General features: G+C 39.7%; 1 protein-coding gene across 3 annotated transcripts in view; it reads right to left on the bottom strand.

The window, feature by feature from the left end:
• Positions 1 to 5410: 5410 nt before the first annotated feature.
• The window catches only part of KIF20B (kinesin family member 20B), a 100843-nt gene continuing 84187 nt past the window's right edge, over positions 5411 to 22066 (bottom strand). For all 3 annotated transcript variants that reach the window (XM_075841208.1, XM_075841209.1, XM_075841207.1), the window contains exons 25-34: positions 21811 to 21944; positions 21293 to 21448; positions 20156 to 20338; positions 19708 to 19857; positions 18622 to 18708; positions 17440 to 17643; positions 10750 to 10845; positions 8868 to 8988; positions 8634 to 8779; positions 5411 to 5908 (exon numbers count right to left, since the gene is read on the bottom strand). In XM_075841208.1, coding sequence (XP_075697323.1) covers positions 5831 to 5908; positions 8634 to 8779; positions 8868 to 8988; positions 10750 to 10845; positions 17440 to 17643; positions 18622 to 18708; positions 19708 to 19857; positions 20156 to 20338; positions 21293 to 21448; positions 21811 to 21944 — 1355 coding nt within the window. In that variant the 3' untranslated portion in view covers positions 5411 to 5830. The remainder of the gene's footprint in view (positions 5909 to 8633; positions 8780 to 8867; positions 8989 to 10749; positions 10846 to 17439; positions 17644 to 18621; positions 18709 to 19707; positions 19858 to 20155; positions 20339 to 21292; positions 21449 to 21810; positions 21945 to 22066) is intronic.

Below are 22066 nucleotides of genomic sequence, written 5' to 3'. Positions count from 1 at the left end.
CAGGATTTTAATCCATTACGGCGTAATGTGTTACCAATGGTTTTCTTGGTGACTGTGGTCCCAGCTGCCTTGAGATCATTAACAAGTTCCCCCGTGTAGTTTTCGGCTGAGCTCTCACCTTCCTCAGGATCAAGGATACCCCACGAGGTGAGATTTTGCATGGAGCCCCAGATCGATGTCGATTGACAGTCATTTTGTATGTCTTCCATTTTCTTACTATTGCACCAACAGTTGTCTCCTTCTCACCCAGCGTCTTACTTATGGTTTTGTAGCCCATTCCAGCCTTGTGCAGGTCTATGATCTTGTCCCTGACATCCTTAGAAAGCTCTTTGGTCTTGCCCATGTTGTAGAGGTTAGAGTCAGACTGATTAATTGAGTCTGTGGACAGGAGTCTTTTATACAGGTGACCATTTAAGACAGCTGTCTTTAATGCAGGCACCAAGTTGATGTGGAGCGTGTAACTGGTCTGGAGGAGGCTGAACTCTTAATGGTTGGTAGGAGATCAAATACTTATTTCTCTGTGCACAATGCAAATAAATATATATAATTTTGACAATGTGATTTTCAGTTTTTTTTTTAATATAATCTATCTCTCACTGGTAAAATTAACCTAGCCTAAAAATTCTAGACTGTTCATGTCTTTAACAGTGGGCAAACTTACAAAATCAGCAAGGGATCAAATACTTATTTCCTTCACTGTACTTGTTTTATTATCAAAAGCCAAGAAACCAAGGGATATGGCTTTAGACAAATTCACAGCCAGTCTTGTGGCTCTGACCTTGGTGCCAAGTTCTAATAGAGCTAGGACATCTCTGGTGTCAATAGCGAACAATAGCATGTGAGGGACAGAGAAACTGATTGGGGAGCAATGCCCTACTATAAATTAAAATGTGTATTAGAAGATGCAGAGGAGTTTAGGACCCTTGATGTTTAGAATAAGTTATTGTAGGTGGTGCATTATTGCTTATAATACAGCCCAACTGCTGCAGAATCTTTGAGAAAAGGAAGATGGAGAGTGTCTCTTAACTGACACACTTTGGGGACTCATGTCAAAGGGGCAAGAAGAGTTGATGGGTAGAAGAGAACTGAAGAACACAACACAGTACAAGCATGCTGCTGCACTGCATTGCCGAAAGTGGACATCTGGTCCTACTTAGCAGGTTTGCTTGTTTCAGCCAAACTTATTGCTAGCAGGAGTATTAAAGGCGTTGCACCAGAATCAAAAATTATCACCTATCCACAAGACATGTGCCAATTTTCTGATCGCTGGTGGCCCCACTGCTGGGACCCCCACAGACTGAGAATGGGGGTCCTAAACCCCCCATTCCTCCTTACCTCTCAACCACAGTGTAGAGGACATTGAATGGAGCAGCGGTCAAGCCTCAGAATGCTTCGGAACCAATTACCGGATTTCCGTAGAGTTATGGTCTCAAGTTAAAATATTAATTGGTTGCTGAAAGTCCATTGTAACTTAAAGGGAGCATAGTATTCAAAAGTCCCATAACAAAGATACAGCAGCTGGGTCCACCACTATTACTGGGCCAAGATCTGGTTCCACTTTTCAATTGAGAGGAAGCGGCTTATGCTGTCCCTCTGCATTGAAATGAATGAAAATTTACAAGAGACTCCATAACACCAATTCACTCATGCTCCATCATTAATTCCCGGGGGGGGGGGGGGGATCTGTAGGAGACAAATTGATAAGGAAAGATTCTTGGGCCCCTTGGAAAGTTTACTCATTGTGAAAGTGATTAAAATAGGTTTGTGACTCCATTTTGTGGCATCCATCTTGTAGCCTTTCTACTAATATATCCATGCAAGCATGGTCTGAAACAATCAGGCCCTGTTCACACTGAGTTTTTTCTGCCTCAAAATTCAGTCTGTAATTTTGATCTGCCTGCACGCCGTTTGCTTCATTTTTAGCCCGCGGCCATTGAGCGAGGCTGGGAAAAACGCTTTCTCTGCCTCCCATTCGGAGACGCAAGTGCCCGAAGATACGGCTTGTCGCTTCTTTTTCCCGCGAGACTTTTTCCGCTCGCGGGAAAAAAACAGCCTCTGCCTCCCATTGAAGTCAATGGGAGGCATTTTCCGGAGCGGTTTCAGTGTAAAAAAACTCCTTATATGTTCAGCCTTTCTGGTTATGGAGAACACAGGTAAATATTTACCCGTTTTACTATGAGAAAAGGAGTCTACTGTCTGGGAAAATAGCTTGTTTACTGCAACAGTGGGGCGCAGTATGACCCTTTAGCCGAAATGACGTGGTATATTTTGGGAAATTATAGTTTTACATTTAAAAAGTCTTATGCCTGTAATTGGTTCAGGATGAACATCTCATTGTATGCTATTGGCTGAATTAGTCAACGTCACATTGTAAGCAATTGGCTGAAATAAAGTCTACTCCTTTTTAAAAAGATATTATTGCAGTTGCTTTTGTATATAAAGCTCAGAGAAGAATATTTGAGTATACAAGCATGGTTTGTGTCTCTTACTTCTCTCCGATATATCAATTTATAACCTATGATTTGGATCTGGATAAGTTTCCTGAGTGGGTGTTAGCTGACCACCTGTCTAAAACTTCAGTCAAATATATTTTGGCCATGATTGCGTCAACACTCTGGTATCTAAAATATTAAACTGTGTTTTTTTCATCTAGAAATGTTTTTTTAAAAAAATTATATTGGAATATGTGACAATGTATTAGATATTTAAGTTAGGTTGGCCTTTTAATTTTTTTTTTGTTCTTAGTTAGCCCAAGGTATATTTAAGTAAAGGCTTTGTACACCTTTAAAAAGTTGTTTTTTTTTATAAAAAGGTCAGTGAGATTGGTACAGCTTTCAAATTAGTTTTTAGAACGTTATTTTTGCTTTTTGAGATACAGCTGCTTTGTATTCTGTATACAGAGCAGCTTTATCGTTCGCTGACTCCTGTACGTCTGGTCAACGGGACTAACGCGCTTCGTGTCAGTGGCTCCTGCGTGTCTGACAAGCGGTATCCACCTGTTATTCATCACATCAAAGCTCATAACTTAGATTTGATAGATTACAGGTGGATCCTGCTCTGACACTGACCCGACATACAGGTTTCAGCGCATGATACAGATGCTCTGTATACAGGATACAAAGCAGCTGTATGTCAAAAAGCAAAAATAATCTTTAATGAAATGTAAATACAAAGTTGCACCAATCACACTGATACACATTTTTTTTATTAAAAAAAAAAGTTTTCAAAAAAGGTGTACATAGAGAAGATCTGCTCAGTATTTGATATACAGAACTTACTGCCACCTAGTAAACTTTGAAAGAACTTGGTTAAATATCACACTTACCAATTCTGGCAGTGCATGGTACCGCAGCTCGGTCACATTCAAGTGTATGGGATTGTGCTGCAGTACTAGACACAGCCACTACCGAACGTACGGACCTGTGTCCGGCAAAGAATGCAGCGCACGCCGGAGACCCTTAAAATCAATTGTTTGTCGTGTGTATTGAGTCTGGGCCACTAACCATCGGATATTGAAACATCAAAGTAGTGGAAAATTCCTGTAAGAAAATAATTTAATCTCTCAAGATCATAATTTGATTACTTGAGGTTCTTCTGAAGGTCATTATTATCTTCCAAAATTCTGCTTTTCATACATTCGTTGGTAGAACTGGATAGTAAGGAGATTTTTGGCTACACACAGAGCTATATACAGTACATAATTACATTTGTTATTTTGATATGGAAATAGTTTTTTTTGCTACTGGTGAACTTTTCTTAAATGCTATATGGGTTGGATGTTATTAAAAGTTCTGTTTTTGACACACAAAAAACTACTGACAGGTGAAGTAAATAACATTGATTATTTTGTTACAATGGCTCCTGTCAAGGATTGGATATACTAGGCAGCAAGTAGTCAATTCTTTAAGTTGATGTGTTGGGACCAAGAAATATAGGTAAGTGTCTGAGGGGCTTTGATAAGGGCCAAATTGTGATAGACAACTGTGTCAGAGCATCTCCAAAACAGCAGGCCTTGTGGAGTGTTGCCATTATGAAGTGGTTAGTATCTATAGATAGTGATCCAAGGAAGAACAACCGGTAAACCAGGGACAGGGTCATGGGTACGCAAGGCACATTGATGCGTGTAGGGATGAAAGGCTAGCCAGTCTGGTCCAGTTGCAACAGAAGTTACTGTAGCGCAAGTTGATGAAAAAGTTAATGCTGGCTATGATAGAAAGGTGTCAGAACACACAGTGCATCGGAGCTTGCTGCATTTGGGGTTTGCCTAGTTGCAGGGTGCCCATACTGACCTCCGTCCACCACTTAAAGCACCTACAATAGGCATGTGAGCATCTGAACTGGACCATGAATGCAGGAAGGTGAACAGGCCTGATTCACCTTTTCTGTTATATCATGAGGATAGAAGGTTGATGCTCTGGGCAATATTCATCTGGGAAACCTTGGGTCCTGGCATTAAAGTGGATGTTCTTTTGACACTGGAGGCCTCAAACCATTTCTGAACAATTTTGCAAATTCCCCAGATCTTAATCTGAGCATCTGTAGGGTGTGATGGAAAAGAAAAAAAAGGTCCGATCCATGGGGACCCCGCTTTGCACAGGACTTAAAGGATCAGCTGCTAACATCTTGGTGTCAGATACCACAGGACTTCTGAGGTCTTGTGGAGTTCATGCTTCGACAGGTCAGAGCTGTTTTGTCAGCACGAGTGGGACCTACACAATATTAGGCAAGTGGTTTTAATATTTTGGCTCAGGGATCTATCCATTATACATGAGACTCAGTAGTTACTACATCCTCAATAACACATGCACAGGTTCTTAATCTAAACGTTGGAATGTTTGTGAGGTCTCAAAATTTAAATATAAAGTCCAGGGAGAACCAGAAGATATGACTATGGGAAAAAACTCACTTTATATATTGCCATTACTTCAGCCCTGCTTCTGAACTGTGCTCATCATGAGGGAGAGGTACTGCTAAAAGAAACCCCTACAATCCACTTATCGCAGGCAAGTGCTCATTTCCTGCACGGATAGACCATTGCAATGGGCTATATGTGTAATACGCAGACAATATGGGTCCCTCAGAAGAACACCTACCCCTTGCCATGACTCTCTACTCTAGCAAATAGAGGAGAGTCTAAATGTATTAGAGGTGGATCACTTGCTTCAGACGTTACAAAGGCAATTGAAAAGGGGTGGTCATGAAACTGATAGATTGGAACATCTAAAAACACTGAATTCTAGGTGTTTGGATTGGAAATGAAACACAGATTAATACTCATTGATCACAAGTGTGTGAATTTACTAAAATACTAAATGCACTGAATGAACATTTATTTTTATTTTTTTAGAGATAAGGTAGTGTTCTGTACTTACAGAATATTTACTATGCTCTAATATCGCTCTATTTAACAATGGAGGCAGAGGGTAATGGGGGGAAAGGGAATGAGTAGTACTTAATGTCTCTTGCCTCTACTCAACAAGAAGATAAAAAGAGTCAAGAGACAAATTCTCTCTCCTGCCACAGTTCTCATTATGAATATTTTATTTCATATTATAGAAGATGTTTTGTATACCAAGTGACATCATACGTTCTCTGACAGAAGAGATGCAGGAAAACCATTGTCTAAAAGGCTTTTTTTTATTTAAGTAAATGTACCAAAATTTACATTTAATCATTGTGCAGTTCTAAATATACAAGGCTTAAGATAAACATTTACATGTAGTTTTACTAAATGCAAAAAAAATCTACATTTGTACAGGTAAAATGAACAGGATTACACCTATATACATATTTGTGGACATGTTTTCTGTGTTAGAGAAATAAGGACAGTTTATTTGGCAGTTCTTGTTCTCAGGCGTCTCTTCATTATAAGGTGATCACTTTCTTTTTCATTAGTGTCCAAAATAATCTGAACAACAAGAAAAACAAAACAAAAATAATCAACATAGAATGGTCAAAAGTGTTCATGATTCAGTAAAGTTCTTCCAGGCAACATCTTAACAAGGAAGAAAAGGACTGTAGCAATCAAAGGACCTCATTTCCTACAATCTAATCTACTACAGATTATATACTAAGTATGCATTTAAAGAGTCTCTGTCACCACATCATAAGTGCCCTATCTCCTATATAAGGAGATCGGCGCTATAATGTAGGTGACAGCAGTGCTTTTTATTTTTTTTAAAAACGATCTGTTTTCACCACTTTATTAGCAATTTTATATTTATGCTAATGAGTTTCTTAATGCCCAAGTGGCCGTATTTTTACTTTAGACCAAGTGGGCGTTGTACAGAGGAGTCTATGACGCTGACCAATCAGTGACCAATCAGCGTCATACACTTCTCTCCATTCATTTAGGCAGCGCATAGGGATCCTTTTAGATCGCTATGTGCTGTCTTATACTAACACATTAACAATACTGAAGTGTTTAGACAGTAAATAGACATTCCACGGGATGTCCATTCACAATCTGTGCACTTCGTCACTGTTTTTGTGGTACTTACAGCAGAGCACAGCGTAACGTCGCGAGATTACGCTGTAGATGACAGGTTACGAGATTACGCCTCCTCTGCTGTAACTACCACAGACACATTAACGAAGTGCAGAGATTGTGAATAGACATCCCGTGGAATATCTATTCACTGTCTAAACACTTCACATACTGATCTAGCAGGACCCCTATGCGCTGAGTACATGAATGGAGAGGAGTGCATGACGCCGATTGGTCAGCGGCATACACTCCTCTGTACAGCGTCCACTTGGTCTAAAGTAAAAACACGCCCAGTTGGGCATTAAGACACTCATTAGCATAAATCTAAAATCGCTAATAAAGTGGTGAAAATAGATAGTTTTTTTTTAAATAAAAAGCATTACTGCCACCTACATTATAGCGCCCATCTCCTTATGTAGGACATAGGGCACTTATAATGTGGTGACCGAGTCTCTTTAAAGGGGTTTTCCCACGAGATAAATTTATGACATATCCAAATGTGTGTAACTTTTTTACGTCATTTTGTTTTTTAATAATAATGCAGTTTGTAAGGGGAAAAAGTGGGTTTTTAATTTTTTTTCCCCTCTTTTTATGAAACTTTTTTACTAGTCCCACTAGGGGACTTAACTATGCGATTATCCGATCATATTTATAATACACTGCAATACTTCTGTATTCCAGTGTATTATGCCTGTCCGTGTAAAACGGACAGGCATCTGCTAGGTCATACCAGAGGCATCTGCTAGGTCATACCAGAGGCATCTAGTAGGCATACACTATAGGCAGACCTGGGGGCCTTTATAAGGCCCCCGACTGCCATAGAAGACACAGACACTCTGATCTTATCGCTGGGTGTAGGTGGGATGAGAGGGAGACCCCTCCCTCTTTCCAAAACCACTCAGATGCGGCGCTCGCTATTGAGCGCCGTATCTGAGGGGTTAAAAGGGTGAGACCCATACGGATATCTATCATACCTGTTCGAGCAGGGATGCCCCCAGCTCTATGGCAGCTGAGAGCTGGGAGATTTAACGGCTCCCTGCTCTGTTTATTCATTCCGATGTAGCGCCGTAAAAAAGCTATTGCATCGGAATAAAGCCCGTTAGTGGCCGCCGTACTAACACTATGGGGCGGTCACTAACGGGTTAAAGATCTTGCTGTCGTAGGGGAAATATCTGTAGTTCTCACTTCCGATGCTTTGGCTGGGGACTTCAGCATTGCAAAGCTTCTTAAATCACTGTCCATATATGGGAAGTGACATCAGGAGTTTCCGCAAGGCAGAAATCCCCAGCCAGAGCAACTCCGGCATTGTAAAGCTTCCGTCAGGAGTCCCAACATACACCTCCGACAGAAGGAATAAATGTGACATGAACTAGGCCTAATGCCCACAAATAGTGAGATGTGCAGAGATATTAAACAAACATGTAAAACAAGACGTATACCTCTGCAAAAGCCAGAGCAGGGAATAGGGCATTCATGTGGGCGGGCAGGACAGCCTCTGCTGCGTTGGGAAGTTACAGCGCTAACTGTCCATATATGGACAGTTATGTCATTAGAGCTTTATGGACGAATATGTTTAATAGGATGCCCTACAATGTCAAGCGTCAGCCATAGGTCCCCATGTTAGGGAAAAAATGTATACCGCGCAAAATACTTTTTTTGCATGATCCAGTAGAACGGAAATGCATACTTCTGCATAACAGCCCGACAGAAACTAAAAGGACATTTTTTGGTCTCAGTCAGGCTAATAGAGCCCTAAGGACATGCTTAGCATGCACATCAGAAGCTTTCCATATGTGCATGCTAAACATAGGACCAAAAAGGCAATGTGAACAAGGCTTTGCAGGAAAATAGTCTGGATCAACATTGTACGTCCATCTACTTCAGAGGAAGGCAAAAACCCTCACGAGGCAGAAGATAATTTTCCTAATATTAGAGAAAAATAATTAATTCCCAACTCCAAATCAGAATAAATCCCTCGGTCAACGACCCATTTCCAGCAATCAAGTGGCCATAACATGTAATATTATTGCTTATAAGAAAGTCATCAAGGCGACTTTTAAACCTGCATTTTGACTGATTTAGAAGTCTCATACAACGCTATTATAGATAAACTGAATTCTTATAAGCCAGCTGGCTGCCTACTTACCGTATGAGCAGGGATGTCGAGTGGAGCGGAGATTTCAGTAGTGTACAATTTCCTGCGGGATTTTTTCGGTTTATTTGCATCAGCATTTCTGCCAGGGTTCACATCTGTGCTCTTTGGTGCCCCAATAGTCTCAAGGAATTTTTTTGCTTAAAAACAAGAATTATGCCTTTAATGTCCTTGTCCCAAAATCAATTCAGAATTGGATTGTTAACAAAAACTTGAATGGTTTAATACCTTTGGTGTGAAAGATGGAAGGAGAACTTTGTAGAAATTCTCCAAGCTTTTGTAACGTCCCATCTTTTTTCTGAGTTGATGCAGTACTTGAAGTAGATGGCTGCTTTCGCAATGTTAGTTTCTGAAACAAAGATACGTTTTAATCCTGCATATAGAGGTTATGTAATTTCCTTGTAAAGTTACAATGATGCATTTGTAGTCGCCGCTAAACCTAAAGACAGCCGCTCATAAAAAGAGCCATTAAAGTGGACCTACCATGAGAACATACTGTGTTTGTATAAAATATACTAAGATCCCGACGATCACTGCCCCTTCACCAATGACAGATGGATACTATGTATACAGACCGATGCATCAGCAATCGGTGAGGGGTATCTGACACACGGACCATGCTCTTAGGCCTCATGCACACGACCGTATTTTTTTCCACCTGTAAATACTGGCGTAAATACGGGTCCGGTGTCACACGTATTCGACCCATTTTGCACCAGTATTTACGGACCCGTGCCAGTAAATATGGGTCCGGTGTCACCAGTATTCCACCCGTATTTACAGGCACGTTTTTGGCGGCAAAATAGCACTGCACTAATCGGCAGCCCCTTCTCTCTATCAGTGCAGGATAGAGAGAAGGGACAGCCCTTTCTGTAATAAAAGTTAAAGAAATTCATACTTACCCGGCCGTTGTCTTGGTGACGCGTCCCTCTCTTCACATCCAGCCCGACATCCCTGGATGACGCGGCAGTCCATGTGACCGTTGCAGCCTGTGATTGACCTGTGATTGGCTGCAGCGGTCACATGGGCTGAAACGTCATCCACGGACGGCCAGGACGTCGGGCCGGATGTCGAGAGGGACGCGTCACCAAGGCAACGGCCGGGAGACCGGACTGGAGGAAGCAGGAAGTTCTCGGTAAGTATGAACGTCTTTTATTTTTATTTTTTACAGGTTGCTCTTTATTCTGATCGGTAGTCACTGTCCAGGGTGCTGAAAGAGTTACTGCCGATCAGTTAACTCTTTCAGCTCCCTGGACAGTGACTATTTACTGACGTCGCTTAGCAACGCTGCCGTAATGACGGGTGCACACATGTAGCCACCCGTCATTACGGGAGCTCCATAGACTTCTATGGACTGTCCGTGCCGTTATTACGGCCTGAAATAGGACATGTTCTATCTTTTTTAACGGCACGGGCACCTTCCCGTAAGAAAACGGGAAGGTACCCGTGGCCAATAGAAGTCTATGAGCCCGTTATTACGGGTCGTAATTACGACCCGTAATAACGGGAGTTTTTACGGTCGTGTGCATGAGGCCTTAGCCTGTTAATTTACATGGATGGTAAAGGTTAAATTTAAAATATTTTTATTACTTCTGTTTAATATGTTTTAGGCCCTGTTCACACAGTTTTTGCAGGCAGAAAATCTGTCTCAAAATTTTTGCCGTGTTTTTTGGGCCACGGGCATTGAGCGCCGCAGGCATTATTTCATTGGGAGGTCAGAGATAGAAACGTGGGAAGAAAGAGCATGTCGCTTCTTTTTCCCGCAAAGGGTTTTTGGGTAAAAAATGCCTTTGCCTCCCATTGAAATCAACAGGAGGCAATTTCGGTCGGTTGTGGATTCAGACGCGGTTTCCGCGTCAAAAACAGCGCCAAAAAAACTGTGTGAACTAGGCCTTAGTAGCAGAAATGGACAAATTGCATAAACAGTATAGCACAAATACAGGTCAAATCAGCGAATGCGCCAACTACATGCCAATACACATGAATCTGCGCAGTTATTAATTGTAAGGTCTCTAAAAAATAAAGACAGGCGACCTTATGGCAAAATGTCAAAAATAATCTAAATATCAGATCGATCATATTCATTTTCTAACTAAAACGACATACAGACCTTTGAGCTATAGACGCTCGTTGCAGGACTTGGCAAGGATGACGGGGTCATTTTATTAGTTCTTGTATTTTTCCGATTTTCATTTTTCACAATATCCTTAACATGATATGAAAAAGGAAACACTATTACTACAACTTGAAACTTGTCTTTTTAGGGTCTCAATGGCTAAAAATAGTATTGAAAATAAAACACTTCTTTACGAGAAATCTCAGTTGTTCATAACCACTAAACTACAATGGATACAGAAGGTCCATTAATAGAGTGTCGCATTGCTGCTCTACCACCCGAACATTGTCTGGCTTCTGCAAGTAATACAATGATGTAAGTGGTTACTTTACTATTGCCAGAGGAAAAACAACACATATCAGAACGATAGCTATTGAAGGCAGACAATACCAGACAAGGATGTTTATTCTTAAAAGCTAGTACTTTACGGTCCTCAAAAACGTCCCCTTATCAGACAAATCGAGCCAGCATTCCAGACCTAAAGGGTAACAGAACCCCAATATAAACATAATATAGAGTTGTGCCTATCCAATAGATTGTAAACGGTAAATCAGATGAGCCACTACATTATAAAACTCTGTTTTCAGTTATATTGCCCTATAAACCTCCCTCTCTCACCTTTTCCCACATCTAGCGATATTTTGTCAAAAGCATAGGATCAGCAGGTCGCATAACACAAACAATTTTTTCTTGGGCAAAATATTTAACATTATAGGGAATATATCTCTGCATAAATTGCACAGTTAGTTATGATTAGTACCGCATTTATATCTCACAGATTGGTGTCTTAGAGCCTGTTCAGTAGAACACACCCCAAAGGGGTTCTCCGCTTTCCAGATTATTTACTCAATCACTGGTTAGACGAAATCCTTGACAATAATCAGATCACAAAGTGTCCCCCTACTGGGAACCCCATGTAAACGAGCACCGATCAACAAGACAGCTAGTTGATCGGTGCTCGTTTGCTCCTTTCACAGCGAGCTAGTATGGGCACGAGCGCACGTCCTCATTCATCGGCTGATCGTTGCCTCGTTTACAAAGGACAATGATCGGGAACGAGCGTTCTGTGAACGCTCATTTGCCCGATAATTGGCCCTTGTAAAAGGGCCCTAGGGGTACAATTTTCTACCAACTTCATAGACTACAGTGGGAGAGTCTGATCCACAAAATAGGGCATGCTGCGAGTTTCTCGCAATGGACACGTGTGAATAGCCCCATTATCTTGTGTGGGTCTGTGTCCTACCCGATGTTAAAATGTAAAGCACACGGCCAAAATATACATTCAGGTGAATAAGGCCTAACTGTACCTATAGGTAAATTGCTTATGATGAACAGAATTTCCGGTCATGTCTGGAGTTTTTTGTTTGTATTTATAACTTTGCAATTTACAAAAAAGATAAATAAAATAAAATACTTTGCATCAAACATTTACATATGAAGCAATATGTGATTGGAGGATGAATACAAGCGAAGACCACAAGAAGGGAGCAAATGGAAGATAATGGGTCAAAATGGATCCGGAAAACATGACAGGACGGGATGTCCAGAATCAGACAGATCACAGCATGAAAATCTCTCTATAAGTTGGCAATGCAGTGGATCTGGACAAACAAATGGGTTTATAAATGCACACAATAAAACACAGGTTGTTGGAGAAAACGAGGATCTTACAAAAAAAGAATTTTTAAAAGGAGTTTTGCGGAAACGTCAATTCCTGGTGAAGCTAGTGCAGAGAGAGAGGGGCTGTAACCCACATTTTCCAGCTAGATCAGCAGAACTTTATTTGTCCATCTCTTGAGAGAAAGTTTTACTTCTTGTTTAATTGAATGAGCTGCTAGGCAAGATCACATAAGAACAAAATATTAATCTATATGAGATTTGGGGGCACAGCTACAAAGAGTCCATGCGCCTTAATCTCTGCAAGTGTTTCTCTTAATTAACCTTCATTATTAAAATGAAGCTTTATGGAAACTGGTAGGCAATCCATAATAGATACACCCTGGATAGGCCGCAGTTCTCTCATAACAGCAAAATATTCTTATTAAATCGCTCATTAAATCCAACACCATGCAGCGGTTTCTTACAGAATAGTTTGGATTTGGAAAATGAAGCGGATGAAGTTTATGAGTCGGTTAGTTGAAAAAGGGAAAAATGATAAATGTTCACACGAAGGTCTAACGATGCGGCATACAACTTTAGGAACATTGATTAAAGGACAGGACTAATGCAAAATGGTGTTGATCTGTTTACTGGTATAGTTTTCCAATAAATTGGAATAAAAGTGCAGCCTATAAGGCAAAATGATGAGCTTTGATTGCTGACAAGTCAGGCCCTGTTCACATCATGTTTTGGCGCTTTGCTTAGTGTGTACAGGCTCTCTAAACCTGTTCATAGGGCTCCATTAGCCTGACAGTGGCCAAAAAAAGCGTTCTTTTGGTCTTTGTTGGGCATGTAAACTTCAGTTTGTTTTTTTTTTAAAGGTATGGAGTGCCGTAGTAGACTACGCTGTTCCTTACAGTAGATCCTGCAAAAAAAATATGCTTTAAAGGGAATGTGTTGCCAGAAAAACATGTTTTTTTTTAAAAAATTAAACATTTAGTGTGTGGGTGGTTAAACATTGTTCAAATTTTTTTTATTTTTTTGCACGAGTCCAGGAAATATTATAAATTATTTCTAATTTATAATACTACCCATTTTTGGTCACTAGATGGAGCTGTTCCCAAAATTGCAGAATTGCAACATTGGGTTAAAAGCCCTCGCTCTAGTGAGCTCTCAGCATCCCCCCCTCCTTTATCCTGGCTAGTGCCGGGATAAACGAGGGGTTTGAACGGTGTAACCTCCTACACTGTGTGTCGCCATTTTTTAAGGTAACCCACAGTGTAGTAGGTTTACATACAGTAGTAAACACACACAAACACGAACATACATTGAAATCTCTTACCTGCTCCTGCCGCCGCGGCTCCCTCCGGCCCGTCCGCTCCGTTTGCTGCCGCTGGTGCAAGTGCAGAAATCCGGAAGCCGCGACCGGAAGTAGTAATATTACTGTCCGGCCGCGACTTCCGGTCCACAGGAAAATGGCGCCGGACGGCGCCAATTTCGAATAGGACTGTGTGGGAGCGGCGCATGCGCAGTTCCCACACAGACGCCGTACACTGCAGTCAATGGGACGGGAGCCGTTCGCAGTCCCTATGGGACTGTGGCTGCCGTATTCCATGTCTGTATGTGTCGTTAATCGACACACACAGAAATGGAACAAAAAATGGCAGCCCCCATAGGGAAGAAAAAGTGTAAAAATAAGAAAAAGTAAAACACAAACACACAAATAAATATAAAAGTTTTTAATAAAGCACTAACATCTTTAACATATAAAAAAATAATTTCTGATGACACTGTTCCTTTAACATAGGAGCCTCGTATTCCAGTTATTTTCTACGTCACAGGCATCCGTTAAACATAAGGTCATGAGCTTTTCATGACGGATAGATTAATCGCATGCCATAATAGTCTATGGGTGACAGACGCCTAACTGTGGCATCCAGCACTCATAGGCTAATAGGACGACATCCATTTAATTTATAGGTCATGAAAAGGTCAGGAGTTCATGACGTATACATTAAAGGGGTGCCATAATGATCTATGGATGACAGATACCATTATTAGACATCAGTCACAGCCAACGTTTCACAAACTTTTCCCGGCTTAGAAATTAAACGTAGGTCAAAAATGTGATGTGAATGGGGCCTTACTCTGAATGTTTCCCTGCTCTACTAATTCAGTCCTGATCAGAGAAGTCATGTGTAACAATAGGATTCCTAGGGCTATATCGCCTAACAAATGAGGTTTGAGTTATCAACCCCTTCAAGACCAAGGCCTTCCGATGCCTGAATGTCCAAAGCAAAATTCTCCTTTTTGAATGCCGCATTCTAAGGACAAATATATATATATTTTTTAATAAAATATTTTTTGGGGGGGCATAGTTGGAGCTTTAATGTGGTAACAAGACAGAACTTCTATCTTTGATTTTTAAAGTTTTAGGCTGGGGAAAATTGGAAAAGTAAGGGGAGGGGAATGAAAATTTGCTTACATTTTTCCTTTTGTAATTTAACAAAATCAGTTTAACTGGACAAATGTCACTTTGATTTCTCCGCTCTCTCCAGTGTGTAACAATACCAAATATGTGTACTTTGCACATCATCGCTATAGCGCCCTAGAACATAAGTCACCATTGTTTTCTAGCGTGCCTCCGGCCTTTAGGTGGTTTGGGTGATCTGTAAATATGCGTATCACACCCACGTACAGAAAATGTTATGGTAGGTATAGGAGCAGATGGTAATAATTTGTGTGGATTTGATACAACAGATAATTCAATATGGACACAATTATAAATCGTTCTAATTGGGGTGAGAAAATTGTTTTTGGGGATTTTTCTTTTTTTTTCTTTAAAGCCACTATTCAGTATTAACAACGAGTTTTTTTTTTTTTTGTACAAATAATTCCAATTGAAGCAATACTTATTATATTTTGTTCAGGAAAGTAAATTTGTATATTGAAAAAGATTTTTTTTTTATTGAACTATTTTCTCACTAGGGGACTTGAACTTGCGAACCTTTGATCTAGATCGCTTCTATAATAATTACAAACTACTATATTGTAACGTATTACGCCTGTCCGCTTCACACTGACAGGCGGCCATTTAGGCCATATGCCTTAGGGGCCGATGGGCATACAGCCATAATAGTATAGCATGGTGTGGAGACATTCTGCTCCTCATGCAGTACAATTATGGTGCGTGAAGGGGTTAAGTTACATAATTGTTATAAGACTACCTATTTTTTTTTCCTCATAAACTGTAATAATGTAAAGATTTACTGCCAACGATAGCCAGGCAGACATAAATGGCATATTGCGTGTCACAAGTTCCACATACTTAAGTTGTGTTTTTAATTTTTACCTCAACCATCTTTTCTTTAGCTTTTGCCCATTAAGCCTTTAATAAAGAAACCCAAGATACAAAAGACACTAACCAGGGGTCTACATGAATTATGATTTATAGGTAATGAATTCACCCACACCATGAAGGAAAGTCAATACCTGACAAAGGCGCTCAGACCCCTCTGACTCTTTACATCTAATTTTCCAGCAGCTTAAAAGCATTTTATTCTTAAAGAAAATCGATTAGAGAAAGACAATTATTACACTCAAAATGTTTGAAGTAATGTACAAAGTCTCTCAGTAATGTTACATATAATTTGAAGGCTATCATTCTAGCTTAAAAAAAGTCCTTTTCATTTTAAAATGTAGAATTAACCCTTAAAATAAGTCCTGAAATGTTCAAACACATATTTGGTATAAATTGCATCTTCAATTTATTAGTATATAGGACGTTAAAATGGAAGATAAAGTTAGGTATTGTTGAAGGTATTGTTAAAAAGAAGTGGTTATAAAAAGGAAGTTCTTTTATGAAAGTAGTTTCAACTACCAGATCACCTTATAGCGAAACTCACTGTAAATATCACTTTGGTTACCATCTCACACTCTTGAGTAGATCCAGCATGGTCACCTCAGTTTCAGAAGTTGTACTGGGGAGTTGCAACCAGTATCAGGGAAATGGTGCACTGTACCCTTAAACTCTGTTTGGGGGGGGGGGGGTACCGCCTCATGACTGGTGATTATAGCACAGACTATATATCCATTATGCATAAAGGCATGAATAGAGTTCAAGTGTACCTCTAACTTCATGCAGTGATTTAGTTTTACATAGACTAATACTCCCCCACCATAAGCCAATTAAAATCATGGGCATATTGTGGCGATCACTTTTTCTGGGCAGAGATCCAGTGTTTTCTTTTTTTTACCCTAAAAGCTACGAGCCCAAAATCCACTCACAGACCAAGCAAGGGAGTGGGTGTTTCCTACTGCAGAATATTAGAATAGGTGTAGGTATAGAGGGCGAAAGAACACCACGGTTTTTATTAATAAAACAATCTTTTTAATAGGTCAAAACATGTATTGACGCACTGGAATTATTAAAATGATTAGCACTTTACTGCTGTAAGGCTCGAGCAGACTGCAAACTCTGGGCAAAGGGCACTCTGTCACTCACCTGCTCCAACACGGACTGCATGTGTGGATTGACACGCTATACTTACAGGAGTCATTTTTTGCCCCGCTTTTATGCCACAACGTTTAGCATTGCGGCAAACCTACAGCGTTTTCACAAAAATGTTGTGGTTTTCGCAAAGTGAGACATGGAAGTGAGCTGCTTACAACCCACATCCAGCGCCTCACTGCGCTTGATACAGAAACCTGAAGACAACTATCGCAGAATGGCCACAAGATATTGCAGAATCCCCACAAAACAGGTAAAACCTATATTAACACTACACTGGTGAACTGTACTATATAGGTATACAAACTTGTATATTATCGTACGTACAATTTAAAATATCAGTAATTTATTAGAAAATTCATATTGAAAGGTTGCCTCATCATAGACAAACCCATTCAGAAGGCAGTCCCTGGGGCAATCCTAGAACTTTGCCGAAGGGAAGCTGCGGCCAGCAAACGTTGCAGGGGAAATGTAGCAGTACATGGCGGACACTTCGATGAATGGCCGTCTTTGCTAGACAAGGATGGCTCTAGTCTGCCAGAACCGGAGCCGCTATTTAACGGAATCAACATTACCTGCTCCATGTCCGTGCTCTTCCTTTTTCTTGTTGGCCTTGATATTTTCACAGTTACAGGTGAATCGTCACCATGATGTTTTACTTCCATTTTGTTAGGCTTCACTGGGCTGAAACGGATTTCTATCTGAGGTTTTGGGAATCTGCTGGTTTTTCCATTATCTGTAGAAATCATAGAGGAGTCCAACACTGCATCTGATGCATCCTGTGACCATAAAAAAAAAAAAAAAAAAAAAGTCTAGGGTTAATCAACATGCAGTCTAATTTTATTGAGGATCTTAATCAAAACATCATAAAGCAAAACAACTGGGATTTCTTAAAAGGAACGTCACTAAATCCCTAAATCTTGCCGTTTTCCCTCTGGCCACTGAGCCTCACAATAGACTGACACTTCCTGTTCTGTAGAGATCACTTCTCAGCAGTCATCTCATTATCGCAGGCAGGATTACAATGTAAAATAACGCCTATATAGAGAACACAGGATCCACCATTGACAATAGGTGACTGACACAGCTCCCCTCCTATCCCTTCCACCACAATGACCTTTGCACAGGTCACAGAGCCTGCCTAGAAAACGCTACCATAGAAGTCAATAGTACATCTCTTGTTCACAGTTTCCTGTGGTCATGTAGCTGATGTAAAACATCTCTAAATGGTGCTCAGGCAAGATCGCTGCCCCCATAATAATGTACAGAAAACAGAATTTAAAAAAAATAATCTACAATTACATTTAAAAAAAAATAGTAATATTTTTTATAAAATAAGATTGTTTTATAATCTGGTTTTAATTAGGAAAAACAAATTTAGGAGATAAATCATTCAGCGATCAGGTCACAGGCTGCCCATAGAAGACTATGGAGAGGGGAGGGGGAGCAAAGTGAGACACACCGACATGCCGCAGCTGCTAGTAAGTGTAATATGCTGATTATAGCTGTATAATCTCTTCAATGTTGCTGCAGGTTATATATACAGTATATACGATAGATAGGAGAGCAGTATTTGCCTCCTCTATGTGTGCAGTTTGTAGAAGACACGCTAGCCGTTAGGCTCCACCTACTAGCTCAGAAATAACAGAGATCGAGCCTGCAGAGGGGAAAACGGTTATTCCTCATGTACATACATACATATGACAGCTTATTCTGAAAAGTCCCCTGAAAAGTTAGGTACACTGTAAAGTAATCACCTGAGTGTTAGATGCAGAATCAGTGCCACATGTGGAAGATTTCTCTTCTTGGCAATGCATTGAAGTTTTACCTTGTGTCTTCATCACCTGTGCCACCAAGTACCAAGAGAACAGTGTTAAACATGGACCAACAGGGACAACACTAGCTTTATTTTACATTCCGGAAAGCAAATACATATGTTTTTTTTTTACACTTTATACAGGCTATAACACAGGCGGTTACTCAAAATCCCTACAAGATAAGTAAAGCAACGTATTTACAAAGTTTTTAAACCTAAATTTATGTTGATTAATTCTATATATACATTGGTAAATTATGTTCAAAGTTTGACATTTGACTTGACATTCAGTTTGTCTTTTCTTATTAAAAGCTATGATCAGAATCCAGTATCACACAAGAACATGCAGTGATGCACATGAATTCTAGTTACAACAGTGGGAACGACTTTACTCTGGAAAACATTCATATCTTCACAGTTGTTGTTGGCATTGTATGGCCCTCAAGGGACTGGCATCCTGGTACTGACCTATTTCGGAAAGGCTGTTGAATGTAAATCTCCATCTTTTAACACTGTCATATATAGACCCACTATTCAGTGATTATTTATTTTTTTTCTTCAATATATATTTATAGCATTCAGAGCTCTGCGTCTGAGAAGCAGACTTGAAGCTCAGAGTTACATAATAAAATTCTGTCAGTTTGCGGTCACCACTAGAGGAAGTTCAGGAGCTTCGGGTCTTGTTATAGGAACACTCCAGGCAAAACGAATACATGTCTAGTTCAGTGCTGGAGTGTTCACTTACTTTCAATGTACAAATAGCATGCAGTAAGCTCCTAGTCTCAATCGAGTGGCAACTACGGGCAGACAAAATTTAATATTTTACCCCGTGTCTATTCTGGGGATTTAGGGTTCTGTATCCGAAAAATTAAGCTTCAATACACCAAAGAATTTTGGACCCATGTAGATTAACAAATTGGTGTTCAAGTGTGGAGATTGATTTCAAGACAAACACAAGCTTTGTTTTCTGAAAAATCAATTCCAAAAATGTTTTTCAACTGAAACCAAAACTGAAATATAGCCTTACAGTTTTTTTAATTTCTGTGTTATCCTTATCTGTCGCAGTAATGGCTGAAGACTGGGAATGTTCCAGCTTTGCTAGTTTGTCCTGATACTCTTTGACTGTGTCCTCACTTGCAGCCAGTTGCCTCTTCAGCTCCTCCAAAGCAGAAGATTTCTAAGAGTTAATAAAAAAAATATGGTAAATTACATATATGTACACATACATATACACAAACACACACATATATATATATATATATATATATATATAAAAACAAATCCTAGATGAGAAGGCGGTGACTTACATACATACATCTGTATGCTTTTGTTTTTTAATGACCAGTAATATGTTGGCTAATATAAAAGCAATAAGAACTCTCACACGCATATTTAGATATTAGGCATAACATAGAAGGGTATAGCAGTGCATAATACAGAATTAGCTCACATAACTCAGAACACAGTGTACATACAGGAGGGGTGAGATTTTCTCCTCTGTTAGCACTTTTTAGGATTTCAATTTCTCTCTCTTTTTCTGCATTGCTGGAAAGTAGGTTTTTCAACTGCACTTCCAATGCGGAGAGGAGACTGTCCCGTTCTTCCCGCCACTTCTGAAGTGTATTATCTTTCTCAGCCAGCTGAGCATTGAGTTGTTCCTAGAGGATAGAGTATAATAAGTGGTTGCGAGAAGCAAAATACACCCAGAAAAAAAAAATAAAAAAAAAATCTAGCTTTAAGGACAAGGTTACCTGGCTACCAATGCTTTATTCACATTCCAACTTGCTTCCTAGATTAGTATTTTACAAATTGAAATACATAAGCTATATTGAGCCATACCTCCTAACCTGCAATTAGTTCACATTCCACCATATATAGATCATACATATAATCTATACACATTAATACATATGTACAGCAGGACAGCGCCATCTAGCATGAAGATATTATTGTAAGTCATAATCTAGCTTTCTTACATGGCATGGTGGGTTATAGGTCCCTAAGAGGTTAGGCCTAAATGCTATTTCTGCAAGCCCTTTACGCTTGGTCATGGGGCCCCTGTGGCATTTGAGCAATACACAGCTCAGGAGGTTATGATGTCAGTGTGATGTTTTTTTTTTGGGAGTGGCGGGTTAATTTGGCTTAGGTAGAAACAGTATCTCACATATTTGTGGACCTCAGAGAAACAATTAAGACAATCATACTACAAATACATTTGAATCAAATACTAGTTAACTAATATCTTCACTTCACTATCCACTTTTTTGACTTGTTGAAAGGTTGCGATTCACTTGGTATCACCGTAAGTTAAAGTCGGTTTCAGATACTTCTAAGAGACAATCCGTGGGAATAATAAACGGCAAAACTTACATTATCCCTATAATAAAATGTATTAGGCATGGTAATACCCTAAAAAATGATTTATAAATATACCTTGCCAAAAAGTATATGCAGGTATTTCATGCAGTACTAAAATACATTGGTTTACGTTTTTGTTGATAAGACAAAAAGCAAAAAGAAAAAGCTGCATAGATGGAATTAATTTTTCACAAAATATCTAAAATTGTGTCAAAATAATGTACATATAAAAACAAAAGATGAATGAATTTTACCATTTCTGCATGCTGCTTCCCATAACGTTCTCGGTCATCAGCAAATCTTCTCATTTCCCTGTTCCTTTGAGTTTCAGATTCTTTAGCCTGAGCGAGAAGAGTCTTTTTTTCTTCAAACCATTTCTTTTTGTCATTGTTACATTTGTCTTCAAGCTCCTACAGAATAATGAAGAAACCAATTACCATTGATGCTAAAGAGGTTCTCTAGTTTATTCCCGACTGTGCTGCTTATAGCTGGCTAGAAGGGAGGTCTTGCAATGCTCAGTCTACAGCCAGTTTAGCAAGGTGGATGAAAGAAGAAGAGCTCCAACCTGTCATGTTTTTTTTTTTGCGTGGACGAATGGAACTAACCACCCCTAATTGAAATTAATTGTGAAATTGTAGCAGCTGTATTTGGTTCTGATGTTCTGACCGTTCAAAAAAATGTGAGAATCATGCTAAGAAAGACGTAAAGGATCATTGTAAAACAACTACATCCACATTAAAGCAGAAACACAACCTCATAGCCTCAGTCTTACCTTTAATTGGTTCTGTAGTTTGATTATTTCAGTCTTAATTGTTTCGGAGTTATTATTGGTTTCTCGGCTTCGCTCTGTAACATTTTCTTGGCAAGTTATTTTCTCTCTATACTTTTGTTTCCACAGCTCCAGTTCTGTATAAAAGACACACAAACCGTTACATGGCATCATATGATTGGACACATAAATGCTCTACAGTGCACCCTTCATCTCCATGCAAAAGTCAGAATTACATAGGAGAAATGTAAAATGTGCT

The sequence above is a fragment of the Rhinoderma darwinii genome, chromosome 11 (assembly GCF_050947455.1).
Source record: "Rhinoderma darwinii isolate aRhiDar2 chromosome 11, aRhiDar2.hap1, whole genome shotgun sequence".
In the NCBI taxonomy this organism is placed as follows: domain Eukaryota; kingdom Metazoa; phylum Chordata; class Amphibia; order Anura; family Rhinodermatidae; genus Rhinoderma; species Rhinoderma darwinii.
Note: the sequence above shows the minus strand (reverse complement) of the source record. Positions and strands in the feature narration are given on the sequence as shown.